Source organism: Oncorhynchus mykiss, chromosome 13 (assembly GCF_057628025.1).
Source record: "Oncorhynchus mykiss isolate SJ-2025 chromosome 13, ASM5762802v1, whole genome shotgun sequence".
Taxonomy (NCBI): domain Eukaryota; kingdom Metazoa; phylum Chordata; class Actinopteri; order Salmoniformes; family Salmonidae; genus Oncorhynchus; species Oncorhynchus mykiss.
In genome coordinates this window covers 37,229,239-37,252,645 of record NC_143034.1, presented here as the reverse complement: position 1 = coordinate 37,252,645, position 23,407 = coordinate 37,229,239, and the positions used below count along the sequence as shown (strand labels likewise).

Below are 23,407 nucleotides of genomic sequence, written 5' to 3'. Positions count from 1 at the left end.
TCTACCTGCAGGCTGCAATGTTTTTATTTGTTGGCTTTATTTCGGCAATTTTTACATAATTGGCAATGGCAATAAAAGTTACTTTTAGATTTGTATAATTTTCATTTAGATTTATATAGAATGTAGATTAATCACAGACAATGATTTTGAGATACTATTATAAATTAAATGAATCTGTTCCACAAAAATGAGCACATGAAAATCATAACTTGCATGCAGATTGGTAGAAATGGTAAGATAAATTGACCCTCCAACTGGAAAAGGTTGCAGACTGCTGGTGTCGTGTATTACTGAAAACTTCAGGAGCATAACGGCAGAATTTACGAAGTCCAGCAGCAGCGGGAGGAGGAAGAGGGAAGAGTTTCTCTCGGTTATATTGATGACTGGGTCCCTCAAGTAATTTGTGTATCTGTAATTATTTAATCAAAAAGCATGCTTAAAGCATCAGACAAGTTATGCACATATAGTTGATTTTATTAAAACATGGGGTGATTAGTATAAAGAACAGATGACTCTTGGTTGACCAAGATATATTTTAGTTGGGGACAGCACTAGAACATGATTTTGGGGCTCCCGGGTGGCGCAGCGGACACTGCATCTCAGTGCTTGAGGCGTCACTACAGACACCCTGGATCAAATCCAGGCTGTATCACAACCGGCAGTGATTGGGAGTCCCATAGGGCGGCGCACAATTGGCCCAGCGTCATCCGGGGTAGGCAGTCATTGTAAATAACAATTTGTTCTTAAATGACATGCCTAGTTAAATAAAGGTTACATTTAAATAAATAAAAAATGTTGTTTTATGACAAACCATTTTCTACAAATCTGTCAAGATAGAGAAGGTTTTAAAACAAAGGTTTCAAACCAATTCATGAATGTAATTGAATCTAGGTATGTTTCGCCTTTAACGTAATGGCATGAAAATAAATTGGCTGAATATTATACAATGACTTATCAACAGCTGTAACAATTTGACCCCCACAGGAAATCTACACTGGCAATTCTAGAATATACTGAAGTGAGGGAAAAATTACTTGATCCCCTGCTGATTTTTCACGTTTTCCCACTGACAAAGAAATGATCAGTCTATGATTTTAATGGTAGGTTTATTTTAACAGTGAGAGACAGAATAACAACAACAAAAATCCAGAAAAACGCATGTAAAAATGTTATAAAATGATTAGCATTTTAATGAGGGAAATAAGTATTTGACCCCTCTGCAAAACATTACTTTGGACTTGGTGGCAAAACCCTTGTTGGCAATCACAGAGGTCAGATGTTTCTTGTAGTTGGCCACCAGGTTTGCACACATCTCAGGAGGGATTTTGTCCCACTCCTCTTTGCAGATCTTAATTTCTTTGTCAGTGGGCAAACGTACAAAATCAGCAGGGAATCAAATACTTTTTCACCTCACTGCCTAGAAACCTGGTTAAACTATCATTATGACATCATGGATGAATGCTAGAATATACTATATATCCTAGAAACCTGGATAAACTATCATTATGACATCATGGATGAATTCTAGAATATAGTATATAGCCTAGAAACCTGGTTAAACTATCATTATGACATCATGGATGAATTCTAGAATATACTATATAGCCTCAATCTGTTTAAAACTATAATTTGACCTCATGGATGGCCGGTCTTTGTATTCATAGTGTAGTGAATTCAGGGGGAAGCCCTGAGCTGAACTCAAACCTGGGTCCAGCGACTGTCAAGCCAACACCTTGTAACTGTTACACCAAGATGTCTGAACTTCTTGACGAGGTCGCTAGGTGAATTTGAGAGTGGTTACACTTCTCCTTCCCCCATCCCTCAGCTGTTTACCAAACCAAGTCTCTGGGCAGCCGTTTTGTTGCTGTTTAATAAATGTAACTACTCTCAAATTCATAGACAGACCTATGGATGCAAGGACTGACCATCCATGATATCAACACTATAGTTTATTTACATTGCTTCTAAACATTTGAGTAAAAAAGGCTTAGTTGGGGTTCTGATGGGGTACAACAGTTGAACTAAGCTAATGAGGCATGTGTTATATTCTTCAATAATCAATGGATATACAGTGGGGAGAACAAGTATTTGATAAACCTGCAAAATCGGCAGTGTTCCTACTTACAAAGCATGTAGAGATCTGTCATTTTTATCATAGGTACACTTCAACTGTGAGAGACGGAATCTAAAACAAAAATCCAGAAAATCACATTGTATGATTTTTAAGTAATTAATTTGCATTTTATTGCATGACATAAGTATTTGATACATCAGAAAAGCAGAACTTAATATTTGGTACAGAAACCTTTGTTTGCAATTACAGAGATCATATGTTTCCTGTAGTTCTTGACCAAGTTAGCACACACTGCAGCAGGGATCCTTCAGGTTTCGGGGCTGTTGCTGATCAATACGGACTTTCAGCTCCCTCCAAAGATTTTCTATTGGGTTCAGGTCTGGAGGCTAGCTAGGCCACTCCAGGACCTTGAGATGCTTCTTAAGGAGCCACTCCTTAGTTGCCCTGGCTGTTTGTTTCGGGTCGTTGTCATGCTGGAAGACCCAGCCACGACCCATCTTCAATGCTCTTACTGAGGGGAGGAGGTTGTTGGCCAAGATCTCGCGATACATGGCCCCATCCGTCCTCCCCTCAATACGGTGCAGTCGTCCTTTCCCCTTTGCAGAAAAGCATCCCCAAAGAATGATGTTTCCACCTCCATGCTTCACGGTTGGGATGGTGTTCTTGGGGTTGTACTCATCCTTCTTCTTCCTCCAAACACAGCAAGTGGAGTTTAGACCAAAAAGCTCTATTTTTGTCTCATCAGACCACATGACCTTCTCCCATTCCTCCTCTGGATCATCCAGATGGTCATTGGCAAACTTCAGACGGGCCTGGACATGCGTTGGCTTGAGCAGGGGGACCTTGCGTGCACTGCAGGATTTTAATCTATAACGGCGTAGTGTGTTACTAATGGTTTTCTTTGAGACTGTGGTCTCAGCTCTCTTCAGGTCATTGACCAGGTCCTGCCGTGTGGTTCTGGGCTGATCCCTCACCTTCCTCATGATCGTTGATGCCCCACGAGATGAGATCTTGCATGGAGCCCCAGACCAAGGGAGATTGACCATCATCTTGAACTTCTTCCATTTTCTAATAATTGCACCAACAGTTGTTGCCTTCTCATCAAGCTACTTGCCTATTGTCCTGTAGCCCATCCCAGCCTTGTGCAGGTCTACAATTTTATCCCTGATATCCTTACACAGCTCCCTGGTCTTGGCCATTGTGGAGAGGTCGGAGTCTGTTTGATTGATTGTGTGGACAGGTGTCTTTTATACAGGTAACGAGTTCATACAGGTGCAGTTAATAGAGGTAATGAGTGGAGAACAGGAGGGCTTCAAAAGCTCCCCTGAATTATTTCAACATTTTGTTAAAAATCGTGCAACATTTCAACGTCCTGCTACTCATGCCAGGAATATAGTATATGCATAGGATTAGTATGTGTGGATAGAAAACACTCTGACGTTTCTAAAACTGGTTAAATAATGTCTGTGACTATAACAGAATGTGAACAGCAAGCGGAATCCCAAGAAAAACCTGGTCACAAAAACCACAGAAAAGTATTCATCCGCCAGTCTCTGAATTGTTTATTGCAAGCAAAAATATATACCGGTGAGCTTGCAGTTCCTACAACTTCCACACAATGTCGCCAGTACTGGCATTTTCATTGGTTTAAATCCTTTGTGGAATGAGAAGTAGGTCCTTCCTTTCGTCCAGTATACAGGAAGAGACTTTTGGGAGAGAGAGAAAGGACAACGTTTTCTAGAGTAGCTGCTATTGAATACAGATCGCCCAGTGATCAATTTGATCGATTATTAACGTTTACAAATACCTAAAGTTGGGTTACAAAAGTAGTTTGAAGTGTTTTGTCAAAGAATATAGGCAACTTATTTAATTTTTTAAAATGACGTTGCGTTTTGGAACAGAGCTTTTGGATGGATCAGACGGCTAAATAAATTGACATTTTGGGTATACATGGACGGATTTAATCGGGAAAAAGACCCAATTGTGATGTTTATGGGACATATAGGACTGCCAACAAAGAAGCTCGTCAAAGGTAATGAATGTTTTATATTTTATTTCTGCGTTTTGTGTAGCGCCGGCTACGCTAATTATTTTGTTTACGTCCCCTTCAGGTATTTTGGGGTGTTGCATGCTATCAGATAATAGCCTCTCATGCTTTTGCCGAAAAGCATTTTAAAAATCTGACATGTTGGCTAGATTCACAACAAGTGTAGCTTTAATTCAGTACCCTGCATGTGTGTTTTAATGAAAGTTTGAGTTTTATTGAGTACTATTAGCATTTGGCATTGCGCACTTCCATTTCCTGTTTAGGTGGGACACTAGCGTCTCACATGTCTCTAAGAGGTTAAAGAAAAACTAACAGGTCTGTGAGAGCCGGAATTCTTACTGGTTGGTAGGTGATCAAATACCTATGTCATGCAATAAAATGCAAATTAATTACTTAAAAATCATACAATATGATTTTCTGGATTTTTGTTTTAGCTAGCTAGGCTAATGCTAACTAAACCAGTCCGCTAACTGACAGCAACACCGTAAATATGAAATTAAATAGGATAACTAAGTAGGCGACAGAAGTGGGTTTAAAACACAGTGGCTAATATACACGAAAGTGTCTAATTGGCTTTATTGGTTTGTCTATTTTGTCTAGCAAGCTACCGAGGTGGCTGACTGACTGTTGCTGCTGTTGAAAGAAGCGTTCAGTCCACTAGATTATACGTCACACTAGAAGCATCGCCATCTACTGACTGGAGTAGGTAACGCAGTTGAGTAAAACATATATTTTATTTTCAGACGCCGCTAGTCCAAAACTATTAATTAGCCCACCCTAAATAAATCAATATCAGTCAATATAGTTTTTCTGTGATTTATTTTTTTCGTCAACCGTTCCATCTCATCTTAAACTTCTTACCGGGCCGGCACTAGGACCGGGGGAGGCTGCTGCTGCACTAGTGACTGTTAGACTGTCTTCAGCAAAGATGGTGGACAGAAATACTAGGAGAGAGGGGTACCCCTACACAGAACTGAACTGGATCATAGATGGCGGACAGAAATACTAGGAGAGAGGGGTACCCCTACACAGAACTGAACTGGATCATAGATGGCGGACAGAAATACTAGGAGAGAGGGGTACCCCTACACAGAACTGAACTGGATCATAGATGGCGGACAGAAATACTAGGAGAGAGGGGTACCCCTACACAGAACTGAAATGGATCATAGATGGCGGACAGAAATACTAGGAGAGAGGGGTACCCCTACACAGAACTGAAATGGATCAAAGATGACAGAAATACTAGGAGAGAGGGGTACGCCTACACAGAACTGAACTGGATCATAGATGGCGGACAGAAATACTAGGAGAGAGGGGTACCCCTACACAGAACTGAACTGGATCATACAGTGCCTTGCGAAAGTATTCGGCCCCCTTGAACTTTGCGACCTTTTGCCACATTTCAGGCTTCAAACATAAAGATATAAAACTGTATTTTTTTGTGAAGAATCAACAACAAGTGGGACATAATCATGAAGTGGAACGACATTTATTGGATATTTCAAACTTTTTTAACAAATCAAAAACTGAAAAATTGGGCGTGCAAAATTATTCAGCCCCTTTACTTTCAGTGCAGCAAACTCTCTCCAGAAGTTCAGTGAGGATCTCTGAATGATCCAATGTTGACCTAAATGACTAATGATGATAAATACAATCCACCTGTGTGTAATCAAGTCTCCGTATAAATGCACCTGCACTGTGATAGTCTCAGAGGTCCGTTAAAAGCGCAGAGAGCATCATGAAGAACAAGGAACACACCAGGCAGGTCCGAGATACTGTTGTGAAGAAGTTTAAAGCCGGATTTGGATACAAAAAGATTTCCCAAGCTTTAAACATCCCAAGGAGCACTGTGCAAGCGATAATATTGAAATGGAAGGAGTATCAGACCACTGCAAATCTACCAAGACCTGGCCGTCCCTCTAAACTTTCAGCTCATACAAGGAGAAGACTGATCAGAGATGCAGCCAAGAGGCCCATGATCACTCTGGATGAACTGCAGAGATCTACAGCTGAGGTGGGAGACTCTGTCCATAGGACAACAATCAGTCGTATATTGCACAAATCTGGCCTTTATGGAAGAGTGGCAAGAAGAAAGCCATTTCTTAAAGATATCCATAAAAAGTGTCTTTTAAAGTTTGCCACAAGCCACCTGGGAGACACACCAAACATGTGGAAGAAGGTGCTCTGGTCAGATGAAACCAAAATTGAACTTTTTGGCAACAATGCAAAACGTTATGTTTGGCGTAAAAGCAACACAGCTGAACACACCATCCCCACTGTCAAACATGGTGGTGGCAGCATCATGGTTTGGGCCTGCTTTTCTTCAGCAGGGACAGGGAAGATGGTTAAAATTGATGGGAAGATGGATGGAGCCAAATACAGGACCATTCTGGAAGAAAACCTGATGGAGTCTACAAAAGATCTGAGACTGGGACGGAGATTTGTCTTCCAACATGACAATGATCCAAAACATAAAGCAAAATCTACAATGGAATGGTTAAAAAATAAACATATCCAGGTGTTAGAATGGCCAAGTCAAAGTCCAGACCTGAATCCAATCGAGAATCTGTGGAAAGAACTGAAAACTGCTGTTCACAAATGCTCTCCATCCAACCTCACTGAGCTCGAGCTGTTTTGCAAGGAGGAATGGGAAAAAATGTCAGTCTCTCGATGTGCAAAACTGATAGAGACATACCCCAAGCGACTTACAGCTGTAATCGCAGCAAAAGGTACAAAGTATTAACTTACGGGGGCTGAATAATTTTGCACGCCCAATTTTTCAGTTTTTGAATTGTTAAAAAAGTTTGAAATATCCAATAAATGTCGTTCCACTTCATGATTGTGTCCCACTTGTTGTTGATTCTTCACAAAATAATACAGTTTTATATATTTATGTTTGAAGCCTGAAATGTGGCAAAAGGTCGCAAAGTTCAAGGGGGCCGAATACTTTCACAAGGCACTGTAATTGTAGCCAAAAATTGTCAGTTGGTTACATAAATAATGATGATTACTAAATGTTACATGAATTGCAAATATGAATTATCAAAACCAAATGTACACTCCTTTGTTAATATATATTGGGAATAATTCACTTAGTGGTGAGGCATGGAATAATAAAACATGTATATTTTGTCAGGCTGAATGTTTGAAATATGAGTAGGTGATTTGAGTCATGCTTCTTCAGTAGTGGAATAAAGACAATTAGCACTTGAATGTTGTCAAGAAATACTGGAGTGATGTAAGATTATTAATATTGATTATAGACTAATTTATTATACTGCGTCCATGTGTATAGGCTGCAAGTACATTGAAATTAATTTAAATGGCCAGAAAAACATCTTCTCAACTTTCACTTTCAACCGAATGTATATTGGACTTCGGACTTATTTTCAACCTCTTTTCAATTACATTTTGCTGAGTGGGATATTTCATTGATATCATGAAACAACTCCCTAATGTATGTTTTTTCTGATGTTTGATCAGATGTCTTTTATCAGAGTATCTCTTATCACATTGATCACAGCTATGAGGTTTCTCTCCTGTGTGTGTTCTCTGGTGTGTAATAAGATGGGTCGATGTAGTAAAACTCTTTCCACATTCATCACAGCTATAAGGTTTATTTCCTGTGTGTGTTCTCTGGTGTTTAGTCAGACCCCCAGACTCAGTAAAACTCTTCCCACACTGATCACAGCTATATGGTTTCTCTCCTGTGTGTGTTCTCTGGTGTGATGTCAGATGGCCAGATCGACCAAAACTCTTCCCACATTGAACACAGCTATAAGGTTTCTCTCCTGTGTGTATTCTCTGGTGTAGAGTCAGATAGCTAGATGTAGTAAAACTCTTTCCACATTGACCACAGCTATAAGGTTTCTCTCCTGTGTGTATCCTCTGGTGTAGAGTCAGATAGCTAGATGTAGTAAAACTCTTTCCACATTGACCACAGCTATAAGGTTTCTCTCCGGTGTGCATTCTCTGGTGTGATATCAGGTTGGTTGACTGAGTAAAACTCTTCCCACATTGCTCACAGGCATAAGGTTTCTCTCCTGTGTGTGTTCTCTGGTGTGATATCAGGTTGGTTGACTGAGTAAAACTCTTCCCACATTGATCACAGGCATAAGGTTTCTCTCCTGTGTGTGTTCTCTGGTGTAGAGTCAGATAGCTAGATGCAGCAAATCTCTTCCCACATCGATCACAGCTATAAGATTTCTCTCCTGTGTGTATTCTCTGGTGTGAAGTCAGACAACCAGATGTAGCAAAACTCTTCCCACATTGATCACACCTATACGGTTTCTCTCCTGTGTGTGTTCTCTGGTGTTTAGTCAGAGCCCCAGACTCAGTAAAACTCTTCCCACACTGATCACAGCTATAAGGTTTCTCTCCTGTGTGTATTCTCTGGTGTAGAGTCAGATAGCTAGATGTAGCAAAACTCTTCCCACATTGACCACAGCTATAAGGTTTATCTCCTGTGTAGATTCTCTGATGAATTTTAATGCCTGATGAGGTGAATCTCTTCCCACAGTCAGAGCAGCAGTGAGTTCTCTTCCCCGTGGATCTCTGCAGGTGTTTATTGAGGTGTTCTGATCTGGAGAGACTCTTCTCTGCCTCGTCAGCATCATGAAGTTGTTGAGGCTCCCCAGAGGATCCACGATAGTTCCGTATCTCTCCTGTGTGAACAAGACAGATGATTAAAGGCCCACAACAACGGTAATCCACTGTAAAAGGTGATGTCAATTGTTGTACAACATCATGGCTTTGCTGTTGGCGTCTGTAATGAATGTTAAAATTATTTAACAATTGTCTTAAAATGAGCAAGAAAAGTCATATTTTGTCTTGTTTTCACATAGGTAGTAACATGGATGATTGTAGACTAGAAATTAGTTATTTGTGTTGTTGAAACTCTAAGCAGTGTGCAAGATGACTTTTGGCCTCCAATATAGGCCCCTTTATGTGTTTGCCAAAATTGCGGCATGAGGGCAATTTGATTGCAGAAACTCCTCCCTGCTAATGAGGAAACCGATAGTTATGGATGTACTATATCTGCCTGGAGCAAAAATGGCGAGCAAAGATTTTAGTTTTTCACAATGTATTCTGAATGTGAATGGGGGAAGACTCAGGGGAGTAACATCCATTTCCAGGTTGCTTATGAGTACATTTCACACTACTTTGGATTATAATTGTAAGGCTCGTTTGAATGTCCTGTTTAATATAATGTTTGCTATAGTATTAAGAATTGTGTGTAACTATTGAAGAACAGCGTTAATGACAGTATCCATTTGGGTGTTGTCAATAAAGTTAAGACTTTTTGTATTTCACCTTTATTTAACCAGGTAGGCCTGTTGAGAACAAGTTCTCATTTACAACTAAGACCTGGCCAAGATAAAGCAAAGCAGTGCGACAAAAACAACAACACAGAGTTACACGTGGGATAAACAAACGCAGTCAATAACACAATAGAAAAATCTATATACAGTGTGTGCAAATGGAGTAAGGAGGCACGACAATAAATAGGCCTTAGTAGCGAAGTAATTACAATTTAGCAAATTAACACTGGAGTGATAGATGTGCAGATGATGTGCAAGTAGAAATACTGGTGTGCAAAAGAGCAACAAAAGTAAATAAAAACATGGGGATGAGGTAGGCAGTTGGATGGGCTATTTACAGATGGGCTGTGTACAGCTGCAGCAATCGATAAGCTGCTCAGATAGCTGATGCTTAAAGTTAGTGAGGGAGATATATGTCTCCAACTTCAGCGAATTTTGCAATTTCTTCCAGTCATTGGCAGCAGAGAACTGGAAGGAAAGGTGGCCAGAGGAAGTGTTGCTATGCTGACCAGCGAGCTGAGATAAGGGGGACTTTACCTAGCAAAGACTTATAGATGACCTGGAGCCAGTGGGTTTGGCAACGAGTTTGTAGTGAGGGTAGCTGACAAGAGCAAACAGGTCGCAGTGTCTTGGTTGGTTGACCAATATGTATTTTAGTTGGGGACAGCACTGGAACATGATTCTGGGGCTCCCGAGTGGCACAGCAGACATGGCATCTCAGTGCTTGAGGTGTCACTACAGACACACTGGTTCAAATCCAGGCTGTATCACGAAAGGCTGTGATTGGGAGTCCAATAGGGCGGCGCACAATTGGCCCAGCGTCATCCAGGGTAGGCAGGCATTGTAAATAAGAATATGTTCTTAACTGACTTGCCTAGTTAGATAAAGGTTACATTTAAATAAATAAAAAAGAGTGTTTCATGCCATACCATTTTTTTACAAATCCGTCAAGGCGCCAACTTTGAGAAGGGTTTAAAACAAAGGTTTCAAACCAATTCATGAATGTAATTGAATCTTGGTATGTCTTGCCTTTATTGTAAGGGCATGACATTTTTTGGGCTGAATATGATACAATGACTTATCAACAGCTCTAATAATTTGACCCCCACAGGAAATCTACCACTGGCAATTCTAGTATATACTATATATCCTAGAAACCTGGTTAAACTATCACATCATGGATGAATTCTAGAATATACTATATAGCCTAGAAATCTGGTTAAACTATCATTATGACCTCATGGATGAATTCTAGAATATACTATATATCCTAGAAACCTGGTTAAACTATCATTATGACCTCATGGATGAATTCTAGAATATACTATATAGCCTAGAAATCTGGTTAAACTATCATTATGACCTCATGGATGAATTCTAGAATATACTATATAGCCTAGAAACCTGGTTAAACTATCATTATGACATCACGGATGGCCAGTCCTTGTATTCATAGTGTAGTGAATTCATGGGGTAGCCCTGAGCTGAACTAAAACCTGGGTCTAGCGACTGTCAAGCCAACACCTTATAACTGTTACGCCACATGGCGTCTGAAGTTCGTGACGAGGTCGCTAGGTGTTGGGTTACGGTTTCTACAATATCATTCTCTATGAATTTGAGTGGTTACACTTCTCCTTCCTCCATCCCTCAGCTGTTTACCAAACCAGGTCTCTGGGCAGCCATTTTGTTGCTGTTTAAAAAACCCACACAACCCCGCAATCTGCAGTTCAAAACAATAACAAATCTGTCATTCCACCACTGTTTTGGTAATAAAATGATTATGGGGTTGGAGAAAATTAACTACAGACAGACAGATCTATGGATGCAAGGACTGACCATCCATGATATCAACATTATAGTATTAACTATGTTGAGGCGATACAGTGTTGATGTACATTGTTTCTAAACGTTATAGTAAAAAAAAGCTTATTTGGGGATCTGATGGGGTAAAATAGTTGAACTAAGCTCATGAAGCATGTGTAATATTCAAGAATCAATGGCTATAAATAAATAATTTAAAAGTCACAATATGGATGTAGCGATTGCAAATTTCCGCTTTAACACCAATCAGCTCAACTGCAGAGTTTGTAACTCTGTTTTTAAGACAGTACTTACTAGTGTTAATCAGGGAACGGTTTCTCAAAACCATCTTATGGCTAAATTCATCGTTAGAACCATTGGATGCCTTAAGATGCGTTTGGGAAACAGGGCCCATATATCCAGTTTCATCCTCTTCCTCCTCCTTTTTCGATGTAAGAGTCATCTCCTCCTCCTCTTTCACGCCATAAACTGCATAATCCTCTTCTTTTACTGTAACATCCTCCTCTAACACTCTGAACGCGTCTTCCTCTTCTTTCACAGTAACGGCCTCGCCCTCTACTTCTTGTTTTACTGTGATATCTCCCTCTTCTTTAGCAGGATAGTAGCTTAGTGACCGCATGGTCGGAGATGTTAGCTAGGCTAATGCTAACTTAACCAGACCGCTCGCTGACTAATAACAATACCGTAATTATGAAATCAAATCGGATAACTAACTAGACGACAAACGTTGGTTTAAAACACAGTAGCTAATAAACACGAAAGCGTTTAAAGAGCTTTATTGGTTCAGCTTTTTTGTCTAGCAAGCTACCGAGGTGTCAGACTAACTATTATTGCTTCTGAAAGCTGTTGAGAAAGAAGCGTCCCGTCCACTAGAATATACGTCACACCAACAGCATCGCCTTAAATTCGCAGAACGCCATCTGCTGACTGGGGTGGGTAACGCAGTTGAGTAAAATGCATATTTTATCTTCAGATAACAAGTTAAAGTGTAGGAAGCATGAGTTTTTACTCACCAGTGTAACAGTACAGTGTGGTTAAAGACTTAGTAAGCTAGTTGTAGTCACGATGTGATTACCTATAAGTACAAACAGTTATGTTTTTTGCGTTATTACATATTTATTAATTTATTTTGTGAACTCTTCCAAGCTACCCACAATGCAGTATTTCTTCACGTCATATTGATAATCAACTCTGTGCTACTGCGTTTGTATGCCAGTGTAACGGTGTAATGAAGGTACATTTAAAAAAATATATATTTAACCTTTATTTAACTAGGCAAGTCAGTTAATAACAAGTTATTATTTACATTGACGGCCTGCCCCTGCCAAACCCTAACCCAGAGACGATGCTGGGCCAATTGTGCGCTGACCTATGCGACTTTAATTTACGACTTGTTATGATACAGCCCGGTTTTGAACATGGGGCTGTAGTGAAGCCCCTAGCACTGAGATGCTGTACGGTAGACTGCTGCGCTTCTCGTGTGTTTACATTACACTCAGTGTAATACACTCAGTGATAAAGGTATGGGATTCTGGGTAATCCACAGCAGATTTTTGGAGAATTTGAAAATCGAGTGGTCCTGGGATAGAAATGTATAAAGTTGACATTACATCATAAAATCCAATTTTTAAATCATACATTAGCAATGTATGTTTTAGTAACTACTGTTGTTGGTTTGGCGTCAAATAAACCTCTCTTTATATGTTTCTTGCCGAATCTCAGATTTCCATGTGGGTTTTATGCTAAAGTTCCCTCTTTCAAGTTGGTAGCAAACTGGAAAATGCATCTTCTTTAGGAGTGCCATTTTTACCCTGTCGACTACTGATCGGTCATCCACACTGTGTGTCTCATCAATGCAGGTAATTTATTACAAATGTACAAAGTATATGTTTTATAAACTCATGAACACCAGGTGCCAGTTTATTTGCCCGGTTTTGTTAGTTTAGGTGTATTATACTTCTTCGCCACCAGAGGGGGACATTGAGTAATCTTTCAGGTTAATTTGATCATTTTTGATACTATAATGGATGACCGTTTATTCTGATGTAGTGAATGTGAGACACATGGAAATAATGTATTTATTTTTATTATAGTAAATTATGAATTAGTAGAAATCGTTAAATCCACTATACGATCACAATAACTTTGATAGACATTTCAACTGTTTTTTTGTCAATATATTATAGGGCATATTTATGGAGAATTGCTGTGGGAGTGTTGTTTATATCCTGTCACTACTGATCATCCATCCATACTGTATGTGTCCCATCATTGCAGCTTTGGAAATAAATAAACTACCCATCCATTCCACCTTCCTGTGTTGACTCACTGACTTGAGAGACGGGACCAGGAAGGTCACACTAGGTCGATATCTAGCTTAAGCTTGCAAACATTAAAAACACCGCCATTAACTTCATCACACCTGCCCAGACCCACTAGAACACAGCCCCATCTCCATTAACTTCATCACACCTGCCCAGAACCACGAGAACACACCTTTATTTCCATTAACTACATCACACCTGCCCAGACCCACTAGAACACACCTCCATCTCCATTAACTACATCTCACCTGCCCAGACCCACTAGACCAAACCCCCATCTCCATTAACTACATCACACCTGCACAGACCCACTAGAACACAGCCCCATCTCCATTAACTACATCACACCTGCACAGCCCCACTAGAACACAGCCCTATCTCCATTAACTACATCACACCTGCACAGACCCACTAGAACACAGCCCCATCTCCATTAATTACATCACACCTGCCCAGACCCACTAGAACACACCTCCATCTCAAGCGCCCGCATCAGCACCATTTTATTTCTCTCCGTCACTTTCAACTTTTAGATAATTAAGCATTTTACCATTCTATTGAATTAACAACAGAGGATTGGTTGATTTCCAGGTTTTAACTATAATATTTAAGATGACTGATTAGAAAAGTATCTTCCAACCATCGGGTATCTCATTGCATCCTCATATGCCATATCTTGAAATATACAGACAGACGGATTAAAAGTCATTTTACATTGTACAACTGTACTTCTGACAGCCAACATTCTAACTCCTCCCATAACTTTATGATGTCATAACATTCCCAGAAGGATTATTGAGTCATTGTTAGTTTTACACTTAAGACATGACTCTGCAGTTGTGCTGTAGAATTTGTGAATTATGTCTCTTGTATAATAAGGGACTATAATTTGTCCCAACATCACAGGCCACAGACTTTGATACAGTTAAAGACTTCCAAAAGTGTTTTAATGGGGTTTCTCCCTGTGCACCTGCCAATTTAAATCCATTAAATGAGACAAGTTACCAGACAATAAATATTGCTGATGCTCTTCCCATTGATAACCTGAATGACAATTATCTTGTGGACGGTGGTCATGATGACGTCCTATTCGGGATTCCCCCAAAAAAGAAGACACTCTGGATTGATCACGGGAGTCAGATGTGAAGGAGGAGGTTGATCATCAGGAGTCAGATGTGAAGGAGGAGGTTGATCATCAGGAGTCAGATGTGAAGGAGGAGGTTGATCATCAGGAGTCAGATGTGAAGGAAGAGGTTGATCATCAGGAGTCAGATGTGAAGGAGGAGGTTGATCATTAGGAGTCAGATGTGAAGGAGGAGGTTGATCATCAGCAAACCTCGTTTCCACTTCCAGCTTGGTCATATATTTTGATACATTGAATGTTGATATTTTGAACCTATGTTATATATTTGTGCCTCCTGTTTCATGAAGTGATGTCACTGAGTACTGCCCCTATATATACAGTTCATTCGGAAAGTATTCAGACCCCTTCACTTTTTCTACATTTTGTTACGTTACAGCCTTATTCTGACATGGATTAAATAATTTTTTCACCCTCATCAATCTACACACAATACCCAATAATGACATGACAATACCCCTCAATGTCATCACAATACCCAATATTGACATCACAATAACCAATATTGACATCACAATACCCAATATTGACACCACACTACCCCATAATGAAGCTTGTAGGCTTATGCCTATTTGGGCAGTGCGTGTGGCAATAGGTTTCGCTGATTATTGAGTTGCGGCAGTCAGTGAAAAGCATCTCAAATATGTGTGAAGTATAATTTGAGTATAATTTAAAATGTTGAGACAAGAAGAAGGGGATGGTTGTGTGGTGGTGCTGGCTTCCACCAATTCTTGCTCCTTCATTGTTTCATTGTGTGAATTGATTGAGTTTATTTGATCAATTCCCCATTACAAATGTCCCCAGCAGTAAATGTACCGTTACTTCCTGTCATTTGGTTACATTCATTTCTGTTAATGCATGTATTAATTACAGTCATTTACCATTGTCATTCTCGGAGTGGAAACGTTGTCTGTTCAAAACCTGCTCCACTTGTGAGAAACCAGTTTTGGTTTATTTCAGAACCATCATTTACAAGATTCATCCATTTTTTTAATTGTCTTTTTGTTTGGAGTTCTCCATGTGAGCAATGAGCATGTCTGGTTTCTCTGTCCTGATAATGTTGAGGGGGCGCATGTCTGGTTTCTCTGTCCTGATAATGTTGAGGGAGCGCGTGTTCGGTTTCTCTGTCCTGATAATGTTGAGTGGGCGCGTGTCAGGTTTCTCTGTCCTGATAATGTTGAGGGAGCGCGTGTTTGGTTTCTCTGTCCTGATAATGTTGAGGGAGCGTGTGTCTGGTTCTCTGTCCTGATAATGTTGAGGGGGCGCGTGTCTGGTTTCTCTGTCCTGATAATGTTGAGGGAGCGCCCATCTGAGCATAGAACTAATTGGCCTGCTGTGCTGAAATGTAGGAAAGTGTTGTTGTTTTTACATCCAAGCCAAAAATGTCACTCAACCAGATGCATATGAACTACTATATCATGTCTGCATTATAAATAGTCTATCACTAGTTAACTGAAATACCACTCTTGGCATTGGACAAAGGACCAACACAGTCCAACAGAACCCTGCGGAAAGGTTTGTCAAAAGCAGGAAGAGGCTGCAAAGGTGCAACTGGTATGGCTTGGTTCGGTTTACCTGTCCGCTGGCAAACGCCACAGGATTTACAGTGAGCCACAACATCCTGTTTCAGACATCTGTTGACCCCAAGATGACCTGCCATACTACCAAAGTGAGCCAACCTCAGTATTTCTTGTTGAAGCGCAACCGGAACAACAATTTGAGATAACCTGGGCCAATCGTCTTGTCCAGAAGTGCCTGTTACGCGAATGCAGTAAGCCAAGGTAAGTAGCTAGCTAGCATTAAACTTATCTTATAAAAAACAATCAATCATAATCACTAGTTAACTACACATGGTTGATGATATTACTAGATATTATCTAGCGTTGCATATAATCTGACTGAGCATACAAGCATACAAGTATCTAAGTATATGACTGAGTGGTGGTAGGCAGAAGCAGGCGAGTAAACATTCATTCAAACAGCACTTTTGTGCGTTTTGCCAGCCGCTCTTCATTGTGCGTCAAGCATTGCGCTGTTTGTGACTTCAAGCCTATCACCTCCCAAGATGAGGCTGGTGTAACCAAAGTGAAATGGCTAGCTAGTTAGCGCGCGCTAATAGCGTTTCAAAAGTCACTCGCTCTGAGCCTTGGGGTAGTTGTTTCCCTTGCTCTGTATGGGTAATGCTGCTTCGAGGGTGGCTGTTGTCGATGTGTTCCTGGTTCGAACCCAGGGAGGAGCGAGGAGAGGGACAGAAGCTATACTGTTACATTGGCAATACTAAAATACCTATAAGAACATCCAATAGTCAAAGGTTAATGAAATACATTAACGGTATAGAGGGAAATATTCCTATAATTCCTATAATAACTACAACCACCAGCTTTCATATGTTCTCATGTTCTGAGCAAGGAACTGAAACATTAGCTTTCTTACATAGCACATATTGCACTTTTACTTTCTTCTCCAACACTTTGTTTTTGCATTATTTAAAACAAATTGAACATGTTTCATTATTTACTTGAGGCTAAATTGCTTTTATTGATGTATTATATTAAGTTCAAATAAGTGTTCATTCAGTATTGCTGTAATTGTCTTTATTACATATAAATAAATAAAAAATTGGCGGATTAATTGGTATCGGCTTTTTTGGTCCTCCAATAATCGGTGTCGGCATCGAAAAATCATAATCGGTCAACTGGGCCAATCTTCTTGCCCAGAAGTCGCGTGAGAACACCATTTCCTCATAAGAGCGCTGTTTCCTCGTTAGAATGCCATGTCTGTCAAAATTACCAACACAAACTTAATTAAACTCTTCTTCTGGATGTATCTCAACAAAAAGAGGGGAGAGGGAATAATCTCTACTCTGTTCAGCAATCTGCTGCTTCCTAGACATTCAAGTGTCAACTGTAGGGATCCTCTCTTCATTGAGGTTCTACAAACTCTCACCTTTGTGGTTTTCAAAGGAGAGGTCAACTCAGGAGGTTTACCGAATTCAGGATCCCTCATAAATGTCTGACAGATCGACCATAGTGGGATCGCTGACATACTAGACTTGCTCCCGGTGACTTTCTTAGACAGAGCACATGCTGGGAACACTGTAGGGTACTTTTCTGATAAACCTTCAGGTTCCTCAATTCTGGGTTCCTTGCAAACGACAGGATTTGGCAAAACCTTCCTCCAGCCAAATAATTTCCCAATATGAATGAGACCCCGTTCACCAGTAGGCTAGGCCTCACTCCAACGACAACGGAATGAGAAATGTTTTAAGGTTATACCAAGGACCATTTTGCTATTACATTTTGAATTGTAAGACCAATGGATGTATCAACAAAAAATATTACATTATTTTACGTCAAAAAATTATTTGTCCGTACTGCTATAACCCATAGTTACACATTGGATAACATTCACAACATGGAACAACAGTAACCATAGTAACACATTGGATAACATTCACAAGATGGAATATCAGTAACCATAGTAACATTGTTTCCCCCAAAACATCTAAAGGAAGTTTGTTGGTGTTTGTCCTATATCTGGTGTCTGTCCTATATCTGGTGTCTGTCCTATATCTGTGAGATTTGTTTGGATGTCTTTAATCCCTTATTTATGTCAGTAAAGTCTTTCCACATTTTGTTACGTTACAGCCTTATTCTACAATAAATAAAAATCCTCATCAATCTACGCACAATACCCCATAATGAAAAAGCGAAAATAGGTTTTTAGAAAAAATATCACATTTATTAAAAGAAAAAACATAATTATTATTATTTATTATTATTATTTACATAGGTATTCAACCTGTTTGCTATGAGACTCGAAATTGAGCTCAGGTGCATACTGTTTTCATCATCATCGTTGAGATGTTTCTACAACTTGATTAGAGTCCACCTGTGGTCAATTCAATTGATTGGACATTTGGAATGGCACACACCTGTCTGGCTACCACAGCATTCTGAAGCATTCGTGCTTCTACACCTGCATTGCTTGCTGTTTGGGGTTTTAGGCTGGGTTTCTGTACAGCACTTTGAGAAATCAGCTGATTAAAGAAGGGCTATTTAAATAAATTTGCCCAAATGCGATATGCCATCCCATCTGGTTTGCGCTTAGTGGGACTATCATTTGTTTTTCAGCAGGACAATGACCGAAAACACCTTCAGGCTGTGTTAGGGCTATTTTTCCAAAAAGGAGAGTGATGGAGTGCTGCTTCAGATGACCTGGCCTCCACAATCACCCGACCTCAACCCAATTGAGATGGTTTGGGATGAATTGGACCGCAGAGTGAAGGTAAAGCAGCCAATAAGTGCTCAGCATATGTGGGAACTTCTTCAAGACGGTTGGAAAAGCACTCCAGGTGAAGCTGGTTGAGAGAATGCCAAGAGTGTGCAAAGCTGTCATCAAGGCAAAGGGTGGCTACTTTGAAGAATCCAAAATATATTTTGATTTGTTTACCACTTTTTTTGGTTACTACATGATTCTGTATGTGTTTTCATAGTTTTCAAGATTATTCTACAATGTAGAAAATTATAAAAATAAAGACAAACCCTGGAATGAGTAGGTGTGTCCAAACTTTTAACTGGTACTGTATATCTCATTCATGTTTTTACATTCAGTTACAAAAGAAAAAGTATATTTCTTCCATAGTTAAACATGTAAGGAAAGATTGTTTTTAAATCAAAAGGGATGCTGTCAAAAATATATTGAATTCAAATGGATTTACCCAGCCTACAAAGCACTACAGCCACTCTGTGATAACCAGTTCTGCTCTTTTATTGAGGGATCTAGTCTAGATTAAACCTCATAGGAAGACAGTTTTATCATGTGGAGGTTTCATGCAGGTCTCTGTTTAACTAGATACTCTGTTTGTCTTTGGCAGGAGAGAGACCAGACTCTCGCTATGACAGCAGGAAGAGTCATTTGGGGGCACCAGACCCAGAGACGCCCAAACCAGTGAGACAACACCACTGCTCCCACTGTGAAAAAAATATTTTCCGGATCAGGAAAGCTCATGAGAGGACGCACACAGGAGAAAAGCCTTTCCAATGCTCCCAGTGTGAAAATAGTTTTGTTCAGTTAGGAAGCCTGAAGGAGCATGAGTGGATGCACACAGGAGAAAAGCCTTATCACTGTTCCCAGTGTGGAATGCGTTTTACGCAGAGGGGGCACCTAAAAGAGCACGAGAGAATACACACAGGAGAAAAGCCTTACCACTGCTCCCAGTGTAAAAATAGGTTTTCACGAGTAGGGGACCTAAAAGCTCATGAAAGTACACACACAGGATTAAAGCCATACCACTGCTTCCAATGTGAAAATAGATTTTTTTCCGATCAGGGGACCTAAAAGCTAATGAGAGGACACACACAGGAGAAAGGCCTTTTCAATGCTCCCAGTGTAAAAAGAGTTTTACTGTGTTAGCTAATCTGAAAAGGCATGAGAGAATACACACAGGAGAAAATGCTTATCACTGTTCCCACTGTGGAATGAGTTTTATTCAGTTAGCGAGCCTGAAGGTGCATGAGTGGACACACACAGAAGAAAAGCCTTTCCAGTGTTCCCAGTGTAGAAAGATTTTTACCCTGTTGGCTAACCTGAAAAGGCATGAGAGAATACACACAGTGGAAAAGCCATACCACTGCTTCCAATGTGAAAAGAGATTTTCCCAATCAGGGGACCTAAAAGCTCATGAATGGACACACATGGGAGAAGAACCTTTCCATTGTTCCCAGTGTAGAAAGTGTTTTACAGTGTTAGCTACCCTGAAAAGGCATGAGAGAAAAGACACAGACGATAAGCCGGGTACCGATGGCGTGGATGTCGATTTAAGGCAGACCTCTCCAATTCAGAGGGGTTGGGTTAAATGCGAAAGACATATTTCAGTTGAATGCATTCAGTTGTAGAAAGGACTAGGTATCCCCCTTTGCCCATAGAGCTTTGCTATAAACATGAGAGAAATATTAGATTTTATGTTCTGCATTATTATTATTATTATGGCTGCCACCAAGTTAAGAAATTATGGTATGTTCTGAAAACCGACTTCAGGTTTTTGAGGAATCTAGTCTCGCAGGAAGACAGTTTTATTTTATGAAGGTTTAATTCAGTTCTCTTCTTAGTATTTAACTAAATACTCTTGTCTTTGGTATGAGAGGAACTAGACACTGTTCCCACTTTGGAATGAGTTTTATTCAGTTAGGGAGCCTGAAGGAGCATGAGTGGACAAACACATGAGAGAAGCCATACCACTGCTCCCAGAGTTAAAAACTGATTTTCACGAGTAGGAGATCTAAAAGCTCACGAGAGGACACACACAGGAGAAAAGCCTTTCCAATACTGTGTAAAGAGTTTTGTCTGGTTAAGGAGCCCGAAGGAGCATAAGAAGACACACACCAAAAAAGCTCTACCACTGCTCTCTTTCTGTGTGGAAGGACATTTTCCCAATCACAGAACCTGAAATCACATGAGAGAATAAAAGCGCTGTGTTCTGACTTATATTTTCTGACTGAGAATTTGTGTTTTTGTTTATGCCACGTGAAATCATATTGTTTATGATTATACCTGTCTATATAAGGTCCCACAGTTGACAATGCCCATCAGAGTAAACACCAAGCAATGAGGTCGAAGAAATTGTCCATAGAGCTCCGAGACAGGATTGTGTCGATTCACAGATCTGGGGAAGGGTACCAAAAAATGTCTTCAGCATTGAAGGTCCCCAAGAACAGTCGTCACCATCATTCTAGAATGTAAGAAGTTTGGAACCACCAAGACTCTTCCTAGAGCTGGCTGGCTGCGCGCCAAACTGAGAAATGGGGGTAGAAGGGCCTTGGTCAGGGAGGTGACCAAGAACCCGATGGTCACTCTGACAGAGCTCCACAGTTCCTCTGTGAAGATGGGAGAACCTTCCAGAAGGACAACCATCTCTGCAATACTCCACCAATCAGACCTTTATAGTAGAGTGGCCAGACGGAAACCACTCTTCAGTAATAACAACAGGACAGCCCGCTTGGAACCAAAAGGCACCTAAAGACTGAACTATTTGGCCTGAATGCCAAGCGTCTCGCCTGGCGTAAAGCATGGTGGTGGCAGCATCATGCTGTGGGGATGTTTTTCAGCGGAAGGGACTGGGAGACTAATCAGAAAGAGAAAGATGAACGGAGCAAAGTACAGAGAGAACCTTGATGAAAACCTGCTACAGAGAACTCAGGACCTCAGACTGGGGCAACGGTTCACCTACCAACAGTACAACGACCTTAAGCCCACAGCCAAGACAACGACGGAGTTGCTTCGGGACAAGTCTCTGAATAATTCAAAGCATGTTGAATAAAAACGTCTTTATCCTGGGCCAAGTACTCCAACCATTGAATGGACCCACTAGAGTATGACTTGAATTGGCGTCGGTAGTTGTCAGGCAAGGGGATTGCTATAGATGCTGTAGGCAGAAAGTGTGTACGATAGGTTTTCATACATGCCGATGCAATAGTTGTACAACTCCAGGGGTCAATGCCTGCATCTTTGATTACCTCTTCTCTGAATCTGAGGCATCCTTCACGAAGTATAACCACATCATTGTCGCAGTATGATTCTATCTCTTTATGGAAATCAAAAGGTGCCATGTCTTACTGTCTCGTACCACGTCATGAATCTCTCACGCTCTTTGGGAGACATTTAATCACACCAGTACATTTCAGGGCTGGGATATGATCCAATATAATGTAGATTCTCCTCAGGTGTGAAGAACCAGCCTTTCACAGAGTTTTCAAAACCGAAGGCCTCTGGCATTTGAGCCAATCTCATGGATAAGAAGCTTAAACTGTCAATGTATCTCTGGTTGAAGACTGGGTCTACAAAACACAAGATTTTACTACCTTGAGCTATGACACTGGGTGCCACGCCTTGCTGTATCAAGGGGTTCAGAAGAATGTAAGAGTCATAGGCTCTAGCATTGTGCGCTATAAACGTGAAGTTTCTGTACTGGGGTTTTCTAAAGTGTTTTAGAAAGAGCAGTGCACAATTGGGTCCCTCTGCCGACCACTTTTCACCCTTGAAAGTCATGGTAGATACAAAAATAGGCAAATGAACCCCAATTGCTAATTTGTCTCAAAATCATAGAACACATATTTCTCTGAATGTTCATCTTCAGCCAAGGGCTGAATATAACACTCGTGTGGCACTTCTTGAACCACTTCAGCGTCTCTGCTTTTCAAAGGCCCTTTACAGATTGGACAATATATGATTCCACACACATGCGGTTTAGGGCTATCTATTTTAAGGTTGTAATTGCAATGGCATTTTGGGCATTTCTTGTTAATGTCACAACTGCTTACAGATTTACAGGCCTTGGGGTACCATGTTTAAATTTTGTGTTTTTCGTAACAGTAGGTCGAACGACATGTGCGGTGGCAATCCTCACAGGGTGTCAAGTTTAAGGGTTGCATTGGGCAATTTGCATCCAGACATACTGAACAGTTATAACGGCACGAGTGCCCTCCCTTTCGGGTGTAGCCGGTATGTCAGGATGGACACCCATATGGTGCCCCTAAAAACGCAGTGATGTTAGTAACGCATACTAATGTTCGTTTTGCACATAAAAGTACAGAATCTGAGGATGAGGTTGGGGGTTGTTTTGGAACTTCAAGAGAGCTGCATTAGCTCTACTGTGGTACAAAACCACAATCTTGATAT

The 23,407-nt window shown here is 40.5% G+C and overlaps 1 protein-coding gene across 1 annotated transcript; it reads right to left on the bottom strand.

Moving 5' to 3' along the window:
• Positions 1-1,089: 1,089 nt before the first annotated feature.
• LOC149978866 (uncharacterized) lies at positions 1,090-12,136 on the bottom strand. Its single transcript, XM_090196101.1, has 2 exons — positions 11,561-12,136; positions 1,090-8,788 (listed from the first exon to the last, which is right to left on the bottom strand). Exons 1-2 carry the CDS (start codon positions 11,883-11,885, stop codon positions 7,467-7,469), a joined length of 1,647 nt encoding a protein of 548 aa, XP_090052227.1. The 5' UTR covers positions 11,886-12,136; the 3' UTR covers positions 1,090-7,466.
• Positions 12,137-23,407: the final 11,271 nt, after the last annotated feature.